The sequence below is a fragment of the Acomys russatus genome, chromosome 26, assembly GCF_903995435.1.
Source record: "Acomys russatus chromosome 26, mAcoRus1.1, whole genome shotgun sequence".
Lineage (NCBI taxonomy): Eukaryota > Metazoa > Chordata > Mammalia > Rodentia > Muridae > Acomys > Acomys russatus.
This window is the reverse complement of record NC_067162.1, coordinates 9,907,229-9,917,663: the sequence shown is the minus strand read 5'-3', so window position 1 is coordinate 9,917,663 and position 10,435 is coordinate 9,907,229. Positions and strand designations below refer to the sequence as shown.

General features: G+C 44.3%; 1 protein-coding gene across 1 annotated transcript in view; it reads right to left on the bottom strand.

The window, feature by feature from the left end:
- Nucleotides 1-2,021: 2,021 nt before the first annotated feature.
- The window catches only part of Clgn (calmegin), a 28,611-nt gene continuing 20,197 nt past the window's right edge, over nucleotides 2,022-10,435 (bottom strand). The window contains exons 9-15 of the mRNA XM_051168514.1: nucleotides 8,093-8,206; nucleotides 7,826-7,976; nucleotides 6,572-6,787; nucleotides 5,148-5,273; nucleotides 4,695-4,869; nucleotides 3,311-3,411; nucleotides 2,022-2,142 (exon numbers count right to left, since the gene is read on the bottom strand). Coding sequence (XP_051024471.1) covers nucleotides 2,062-2,142; nucleotides 3,311-3,411; nucleotides 4,695-4,869; nucleotides 5,148-5,273; nucleotides 6,572-6,787; nucleotides 7,826-7,976; nucleotides 8,093-8,206 — 964 coding nt within the window. The 3' untranslated portion in view covers nucleotides 2,022-2,061. The remainder of the gene's footprint in view (nucleotides 2,143-3,310; nucleotides 3,412-4,694; nucleotides 4,870-5,147; nucleotides 5,274-6,571; nucleotides 6,788-7,825; nucleotides 7,977-8,092; nucleotides 8,207-10,435) is intronic.

Here is a 10,435-nt window from a genome sequence, read left to right as displayed (position 1 = left end):
TGTACAAATACAAACTCAGGCACACGAACAGACAAAATAAAAACAAATCTTTAGAAAATTACTTTATTAAAATGCTGAAAAGAACTAAGAAAGCAAAACATATGTACATATATATTTACCTTTTTATTAGAGAAAATAATAAATTCAAGTAATTTAAAACAAAGTCAGATTAGGATAAAGAAAGGAAAAAGCCACTTGGCTATTCAAACTCTTGTCAATTGCATAGATCTCGTGTGTTCCTAGCAAGCGTTTTAGTTTGGGTTGAACTGTCAGCCGCGGCACCTCGCCAAAGGGAAACACAGCCAGGAATTTGCAGTGATGTTTGCATGCTGCCTTGTGCTTGCAGTGCCAGCACTGAGAGGCTGGGGTAGGAGGCATGCTGCCTGGGCTGCACAGGAGTTTCAGGGCAGCTTCAGCTACAGAGTGGAACCCTGCATCAGGAAAACTATAAAAATAAAATTTTGTTGTTCATATATTCCCACTGCAAGCTCCTGAAGTTTAACCAAATGTCCATGCTGAGTGAATCTGCAACCAAGAGATTTCAAACAGCTCTGACCGATCTTCAGAAAATGTGTTCACACATGAGTTGTGTGCCAAACCTGATTTACATCGGCTTCAGAGGGAGGGGATTTAATCCCTTTGAAGCGCAGTTGTTTAACTTGAGATCTATTTTCATTTAGAATTATTTCAAATGTCTAGTTCAAGGGAAAAGGAAGAGCCCTTGAAAGCTGTGCTAATCTCTATTATTGCTAGGTAAATTCTAGTTATGGCTAGCTGTTGTGTTAAAACTCCACCAAGAATTTGTGACATTAGACCACGGACACGGGGACAGCGCTCACTCGACTTCTCACATCATCCTGAAAGATGCAAACAATGTCTTTGTCTCTCTGCTCGGCCTCCTTCAGGGAAGTGATGCTCGGGTTTATTTTCTGTGTGTGAGTTCTGAACATACCTACATGAGGGAGTTGAAAGGTGGGGTGCGCATGCCTGCAAAACAAATGCCAACTCATAAAACGTTCCATGGGGACTTAGCATTAAAGTTGTCCTCTGGGCTTCATGTGGACTTAAATGGCCTTTCAGGGGGTGGTCACCTGCCACTATAGGGTAGAATGCTCTGCAAATGAAACGTTTAAGTGGAACAACACTGCTGATAAGGTAGCTTGGAAGGTGCAGCTTTGAGGGTGACAGCAGACTCAGGATCCATGGGACCTCGCCAGCAGGAAAGCATGGTAAAAACACACAGCTGCAGGACTGGATTTAGCCATTAGAATCCCACAACAGTAAACGAAGCCTCCCCAGTAATGATCCATAGAGAGGCTATAACTTAAATGGAAAATATATTAAATTTTATTTTCAAGATCAACGTGTTCACATGCAGTTTTGTGAATGAGGTAAGCCATTTAAGCATCAAGTGGCCACAAGAGCTTGAAAAACAAAAATAATCTCTGCATTATTTGGTTTTGAAAAGCCTATTAGCTTGTGCTTACATGTAAACTCTGCTTGCCTTTTCACTACCCAGTGATCGAATGAGTGACACTTAAACATTTGTTCAGTTGACACGCCTGTCAACACAGCACCTCTTCAAGGGATCTCTAAGTTAACTGACCCTAACTATAGTGGGGGACAAGCACTTTAGAGTGCTGACAGAATCAAACTATGATACACGAACTCCATCACTTTCGGTCTGTATAACAGAACACATACACATCTTACTGTAAACTAACCCATATCTTCTTGCATAGCTGGTTTTTTCCAATAGCGGGTGAACGACAACACAAGCATGTGATTTTTGCTCTATAAAACCAAAACTCTCTTCCAACTGTTAAAACTGTAACCTGCAAGGACGTTAATCTCGTGGGTCGCATATAATGTGCCACTTTTCCTTTATTCTAAATTTAAAGACCAGTCAACTTCAAAGTTCCTTTTCCCCGCCCCCCACAAAGAAAGAAAGAAAGAAGTATTTGAAAGAGTAACATTGCTAGATAGTTAGAAAGAGCTCGCGCAGGTGGATTTGCTGTCCCTGCTGTCCCTCCCTCTGGGGAGTGGCCGTACTTGATGCCTTCAGTCCTTCCGCACCCTCCGCTTGCGTAACGACTTGACTGGTGCGTCCCCGGATCCTGTGCTCTCATCAGCTTCTTTCATCTGGAACACAAGGAATGGCGGGAATGTTTCCTGTCACGTGACCTGCACCTAGTCAGCCGTGGCAGCAGGCTGCTCTACCACCCAGCGCCGCCATGTTACACAGGCTCCCACAAAGCCGCCTTGAGGTTTCATTTGTTTACACTGGCCTCCTGGCATTTTCAAAACAAAGCCTGCTTATCAAAATAAGCGTGTGACAAAGAGCACTACAGCCACCCCTGCAGCGTCTTCTTCATGACTCCAAACGTGGTCTCAATCTTGTAGGAAGTAGTTGTAGTTTCCCAGGTGGGATTAAAAGACACAGTCTCTATGGGGGCGGGGGCGGGGGCGGGGAGGTGAGTCCTGAGACGGTTTCACAGAGACTAGTTCAAAACTGCTGGAAAGAGAGCTTCCAGAAAAATTAGAAGGGAGGGGAAAACGTAATGTCTTGTCAGTTTTCTTTCTTTTCTTTACCTTTCGGAGTGTGTTTGTACCTAAAAGCAAACTTTAAGAACAAAACCCGGGCACGGAGACATTATGTGGCTAAAGTCATTCAGAACACTAATGCAGCACACCAAGATATTTCACAAAATTATGCTATTCAAAAATAATTTATTGACAAATATACACAAGAAAACAAGCCTGGCGTGGGGCGCACACTTTTAATCCAGCACTCAGGAGGTAGAGGCAGGTGGATCCTTGTCAGTTTGAGGCCAGCCTGGTCTACAAAGTGGGTCCAGGACAGCCAAAGATACAAAGACATGCCCTGTCTTGAAACCAAACCAAACCAACCAAACAAACAAACAAAAGGGGGGGGGGGGAGAACCCCTCAAAAAAACCAACACACACACACACACACACACACACACACACACACAAAACCAAAACCAGCACCAACAACAAAAGAAAACACAACTAAATAAAATGGCTAGAAGGTGGTTTGAGACAACAGTCTTTCAGCAGCTCTGTGTGTTCCGCAGGAGGATTGCATTTTAAGTACTCAGTGTTCTTGGTACCAAACGCAGTCTGCCTTCACACTGCGTATGGCACAGGCAAAGTGCTCCTCCATCAGGTGTCAATGGGACTCCACATCACTGCTACAAACTTGTTTAAAGATAACCTAAAGGCATGTAGTCAAGGTTGTGTGTGTGTGTGGGGCACGGGGAGAGTTTGTTCTATGAGGAGGGCCTACCTCATCCTCTGATCCAGATTTATTCAACTTGTTCACTTCCTCTTGCCCTTCTATGATTTCACATTGTTCTTCACTCTTTTCTTCTGGTTCACCAACTTCCTCTTCTAGAATACAAATTTTATCAGAGGCAGAGACTCCACGAGTTAGGATTTTGCTATAGAAGAGTATTAAGAACAATCAAGGGGGATCTATTTACATCCCCAAATTACATAAGCTATTTCTACCCTTCAAAACTGAAAATACTCATTACATTTATAAATAGTCTTTTTGAAGCAAAGGGTAAGTTTCTAAATTATGATTACATAATACACAAAACCCAAACAGTCCTCAACGGGCTGGCCATCATGTCTTGGCGACAGCCCTTCACTTAGGGTGACCTTTGTGTTTTTCAGCTTGCTGTCTGTGATCGTCGAGTCTGTAGGAGCTGCCATTCACCCTTCCATTACAGACTCTCCTATGGATTCTGTTAGCCAAGTCTCCAACTTTGTCACTGCCATTATGAGAAGACAGGAAGGCTATGAGGAGGGAGGGAGAGGAAACAGAGGAGGAAAAGAGGAGAGAGAAGGAGAAAGAGGAGGAGGAAGAGGATATACATAAACCATCACACATGAAAAAGAGAGCATGTCCTGAGAGCTATATAAAGTCAAAACTTTATCAAAAGTTAGATTTGAGGAAACAGAAGGTGGCACATGTCACCTCTGCCTTCCTCACACATTTCCATGTGCATAGTGAGGTACAGTTCTGAACTGCAAAACTGCCTTCTAAAATAAGGCCCTTTTGCTATTTAAGTCCTCCCAAATTAGTTATTTGTGAACGCTCTCTACAATGGACAGATATAAAGCACTAATAAGTTACAAAGACTCTGAGAACTTACAGGCTAAAGAAGTTAGACACACACACACACACACACACACACACACACACACACACACTCTCTTTTTAAAGAACTTAGTCTTGCAAGCTGTCCTGTAACTTCCATGTGTGCTACATGACATACACATGCACACACATGCATGCTGCCTTTCAGTCACCCACGCACCCGTGAGGAACCCAGAGGTTCACCAAGCTAGACTTGGGTGGAACCTTCTGGTCTGCTGTGGGTGCCCCATCGGGGGTGAGGAACTGTCCCTCTGGTCACACAACTGTGCACACAGCAGCTCATCTGTCATCTCGGAAGCAGAAGACGCTGTGCCATAAGGACTAGCAGTGTAGACAGAGCGGCTCCTCAAAGGGCTGGCCCTCTCAGAGGACTGCTAAGCCACACAGCCAAAAAGTCACGTGTTCTTGGCAGTCCCAGTGCCCGCTGGACACTGAGCAGGACGGACAGTCCTCGGTCAGTGCTGGTGGGCCAGGGCACTGTCACAAGTCCCCAACACAGTCTTACCCTTTTCCATGATGGTGACGTCACCCATGTCACCAACGTCGCCAGCACTTGGCTTCTTCTCCTCTTCCAAATCTGGCTTCTCAGGGGCCTTCTCCTCTTCCCCTTGTTCCAGAGCTGCCTTAGTTTGCGGTTTACATATGTCAGGTTTTTTAGGCTGCATGTCTTCATATTTTTTCTGTGGTAGTTGAACAAAAGCTGTTTTTTACTAAAAGCAAAGCACTATTTATTTTAAATGTTATTTTAGTGCATAGATACTAATTACTGAAGTAGACAATGTGTGTCCTCTCCATCATAGCATTTATATACCATTTTTAAAAAAAATTTGCCCTAACTGGTAGGTGCATAAGAAACTCACTCTCACAGGAAACGGAAGTTATTACACGGCTGATTCATACAACTCGGGAATGCAAGCAAATCTGAACAACGAAGTTGAAAAAGGTGTGCTTTCTTTACCTTTACTTTTCTCGGCCGAAAGAATGAAGTGACCAGTGCTATGGGCAACCCCACCATCACAAGGTACACGAGCCAAAGCCACGGGCGTTCCTCTGTGGCTATCATTAGCTGTCTGAGTACACCAGGCTGTGGGAGAAGTCAGCGCAGAGTTCACAAACTGTCACTGGGAAATACAGATTATGTACATCATTTACACCACCACACACACACACACACCACACACCACACACACACTGAAAAAGACACCTGTGACAATATGCTCTGTTAATTAAATAACTCCCGGGTAAACTGGGTGTGGTGGTGCATGCCTTTAATCCCAGCACTTGGGAGGCAGAGGCAGGTGGATCACTGTGAGTTCGAGGCCAGCCTGGTCTACCAAGAGAGTCCAGGACAGCCAAGGCTACACAGAGAAACCCTGTCTCGAAAAAACAGCAACAACAAAAAAACCAAACAACAACAACAACAACAACAAACCCACTTCCGGGTAAAATCACTCAGGGATTATTGCGTTCTTCTTTTCTTTTATAGAACGATTTCACAAGAGGCCCCTTGTGTATCAATTTTATTTTATTAAAGTAAAATCTAGGGTCACAGCATATTTTGACTGTAGCAATCAAGTATCTAAAGAAACCAAATGGGGCCGGGTGTGGTGGTGCACGCCTTTAATCCCAGCACTCCGGAGGCAGAGGCAGGGGCAGGGGCAGACGAATCTCTGTGAGTTTCAGTCCAGCCTGGTCTACAGAGTGAGTCCAGGACAGCCAAGGTTACACAGAGAAACCCTATCTTGAAAATATAAAACAAAGCAAAACAACAAAACAAAAATAAAGAAGAAGGAGGAGGAGAAGAAGAAGAAGAAAAAGAAAAAGAAAGAAACCAAATGCGGATGAGTGAATGGCTCAGCAGGTTAAAGTGCCTGATGCTCAGGCTTAATAACATGAGCTTGGCTGCTGGCACCCACATAAAGTGCTGCGTGCAGGACCCTGCAGCTATAATCCTAGAAGGCTCAAAAATCAGCTAGCCCTGAGCAAATAGCCGCAGTGGAAACAAACACAAAAATGTTGAGTTTAGGTTTCTTGGTATTCCTCTAGGTGAAAACCCTTGAGCTGCATATAGATTGTGTTAAGACTTAGCCTTGCACTGCCACCATGGAAACACAAAGAATTCTTTCTTAGTGCACGAACCACAATTAGACTTTGAATCTCATTAAAGCTATCACAATTTAATTAATGAAATGAGGACAGATATCTGCATGCAGAGTTCACCATAGAGTCTGTCTGCAGAAAAGCTAAATATTCTGTCTATGAAACGTATTCAGGCCCGTCTCCTGGGCATTAGTAATTATTGCATCTGGGTGTGACCCACTGCCAGGAGTGGGTCCCGAGACTCTGCCCATTGTTACATTGCTCGCCTGTGGTCACTCATACCTCATTAGCATTTGCCACCATTATCTTCAGCTCCCAGCCATCTGTAGCCCAGTGATCTGCCACCTGCTTTTCTGAACAGATGATAAAATTATCAAAATAGATGTTGGGAGTCATGGACCAAAGCTCTAAGCCCAGAGCACTGAAAGAAGTCAGAAGGAATGGGTGGTCATCTTCAAAATAATCTGGGTTAGGAATCTTCTGAGGACTCCAGATTCCCTGGAGAAACAACAAACGAAGGCATTTAAAACAAAGTGATGTAGAGAAAAAAAGAAAAGGAACAGAAGAAACCTTTCATAAGGGATGGGGAGATGGCTCCATTGGTGGTGTGCTTGCCCCTGTACGAAGGTACAAGGACCTGAGGTTAGTCTTATTTAAAAAGCTGGTGCTGTAGTGTGTGCCTGTAATCCCAGTCCTGAAGAGACACACACAAGCACCCCTGGAGTTCATCAGCCCCAGCCAGTCTACTTGAATCAGAAAGTTCCAGGTCTAATGGGAGAGATTCTTGCAAAAGTGTATGCGCGCGCATACACACACACACACACACACACACACACACACACACACACACTTTGTGATGAATGCTCTGAGGAAAGACTACAGTAAAGAATTAGAATATAACCACATTTGCACACTGTGAGAGACACCAATGAGTCATTAGAAAGACAAACTAGAGGGTTAAATGAATAATGTAAGAAAAGCCAGATCACCCCAAAACGTTGGACAGTTTAAAAATTCTGAATTTTAACAATGTTAAATGAATAAGGAGTTCAGGAAACACAGACACTAATTATTGAAATGGGCAATGTGAGTCCTCTCTGTGAGAAATCATTTATTTACTTCTGAAATAGAACATTATTCCAAAGTAAGTATCAATTGGCTATTGAGAAGAGGATTTATATACGTATATATTTATGTGTATCGTATATCATATATCGTATGTATATGTATGTATGTGTTCCAATTGCAGCCATCTCTCCCCTCACTCTTTCCCTCTACCCCATCTTTCCCCACCCAATGCCCCCACTCCTGTCCCCACCCAGCCCCAGCCCACCCATAAAATCTATTCTATGTTCCGCTCCCAGGGAGTTCCTTGCATGCCCCGCCCCCGCCCCTTCCTCTTTCCTGACCTAAATTAGTTGACTTTCCTTAACTTCAGAAAATTACAAATCAAACTTCTAAAAGCTACAGGACATTGTTGAGGATTAGGTAAGCGAAAGCTCGACCTTACTCTGGACCTGGGACAGTGGTTGTTACCTGGTAGCTAGGGTTATTGATCATTGGTGGCCTCCAGATTCCTTTGTATTTTGGGTTATCAATCATGGGAGGTTTCCATTCGCCACATCCGATTTGACAGGCCGGGTTAGGCATGTGTGGTGCCTCCCACTCTCCATCCATGTCGTCACTCCTGAAGTTATCAGAGCAGTGGGAATATAGTGACTTACAGTCTTTGCAGGAAGCAATAAAAATTAGCAAATAGTCAAGATACACTTGGCACTTTTTGTGGAATTAAAGAATGCTTACCAGTCGTCAGGCTTCTGAGCGTTAGGATTGGGGATAAATTTTGGCTCATCATCAAGCCAGCCATCAGGCTTAATGGCACTTGAGTCTTCTATTTGGGCAGGTTCATTTTCATCCCTGTAAATACATGATTGTAATTATTGTATGTTAAGAAGTTCTTACATACACATGTCAAAATGTCCAGAAGGTATTGTAGCAGTGTGTCCTATCATTTGGTCTGTGTGCCTACTAAGGGCACCTTACACCCCAACACACATACGCACACTTCATTAACTTGTCATGTGTGGTCTTGCGTTCCATGCACACTTGTGCACACACTTTGTTGCATAAATGACAGTACTGCATACACAGCATGCTCCAGCTTGCTTTTGTCACTCAAACTCAGCCAGCAACAATTCTGTACTGGATGCTTACTGATACAGTTTGGACTTTATATGTTGGAGGCTTGGTCCCCAGTGCAGTCGAATTCAGGGGTGAGGTGACTGGATTGTAAGGGCTTTGATTTCACAAATTAACCTAGCTTCAGATGTCTAGCTTACCAGATTTCAAGCAGGGATCTTGTTACATAAAACAATCCTTCTCTGCTTGACAACACATGCCTTTCCCAGGTGTCCTGGCCACACACCCACCGACAGTGGAGCCAGGACAAAATGGCTGAAACTGAGCCCAAGTCTGACTTCCTTATGTGTTGACTCCCGAGTGTTTTCTGTCACAGTGAAAAAAAATCTAACCCAGAAACTGACTCTGAGGAATGTGTTTATTTCCACAGCTACCCCTACCCGTGTGGTTGAGAAGCCTTTGGAGTTTGTATGTGTGTGGGAATAGCTTGGGAAAATCTAGAAAGAGCTAACAGGGCTAGCCAGAAGCAGAGCTCAGTGGGCAATCCCAGCGATAACTCAGGCAAGACAGGACATGCTGAGAGGAAAGCAGATGTTGGAACCTAGCCTGGATACCCAGGAGCACGGTGTCTGCAGCTAAGCTAGGCATGCACATGTGTGTATCCAAGCCATCCATATCTCTTTAGGTAGCTTAGTCCCTTTGCAATAAGAAATTAGCCCTTTGATGGCTATATGCTGTAAAAATGTAATCTTTCCACTTTTTCAGGGTTTCAAAAAAATCACATTAATTTATTATTTATATCTGGGAGTGTGTGCAAACACATACACATGCGTGTGTGCATGTGCACTGTATGCCACAGCACACAGGACGTTAGAGGACAATTTACAGAAGTTGGTTCTGTCCTTCATGTGGGCTCCCGGGGTGAAACCCTGGCCCCCAGGCCCCGTGGCAGGCACCTTTACCTAATAAGCCAGCTCACCGAGCCCTCATGTGCCTTTAATTATATTTTTTGGTGCTTTCTCTTTTTAAAGATAGGGTCTTGTGTACCCATGCTAGCCTGGAGCTTTCTGTGCAGTCCAGAACAACGCTGGTGTTCTGACCCTCCTGCTCACAGTTTCCGCGTGCAGAGCCACATGTTTCTAACACCTTACCCGGCCTCCTGTTGTTCCTTTTGCCATATACAAAACATATGTTTTCAGGCAGCTGACTATATTAACATTTTGTGATTTTTCTAATTTATGTCATATTTAAAAAGATTCTTCCTACTCCATTAAAAAAAATAAAACTCTCCATATTTAATTCTCCTATTTTAATTTAAAAAGTAACACACAGGAAGAAAGCCCTGAGGAGCTTGGGCATGGTGAGCCGCAGAGTGACCCAGACGTCATCATCCCTGTGGAGAACGGACTTTGTGATGTCATCAGCTCAGCCATGGCTTCTCACACAAGCTTTGAGCTGCAAACCAAACCCAATTCTGCTACATGCACAGTCTCAGCTGATCTGACCCCAGAGTCAGTCTCTGAACACATACAGCAAGCAGATGGTGGCGTTTGACACAGCTTTTCTTTTAGCATCTCCTAACACAAACCTAACGCATAGGACAAATGCGAAGCTGTTGTCTACAGCTTCTTCCCCTTTCTGGGTCTACAAGTCTGAAGTGGTGTGAGCTCCTGGGACAAAGGATGGCTTGGAAGTCACTTCTTACTTTCTACCCAACAGCTTGCTCCTCCCACCTTCTGTAAAGCTCCCTGAAGGAAAGGCATCCCACCATGTCCAGGAAAGGCATCCCACCATGTCCAGGAAAGGCATCCCACCATGTCCAGGAGAGGCATCCCACCATGTCCAGGAAAGGCATCCCACCATGTCCAGGAAAGGCATCCCACCATGTCCAGGAAAGCCATCCCATTGTGGCCAGCGTCTCTGTGCATCAGCATGGACTCATTTGGCTTTCCTAACAAGACCCCGTGTTCTTGACAGGTGGTCACAACAATGTTTGAAAAGAAGCAA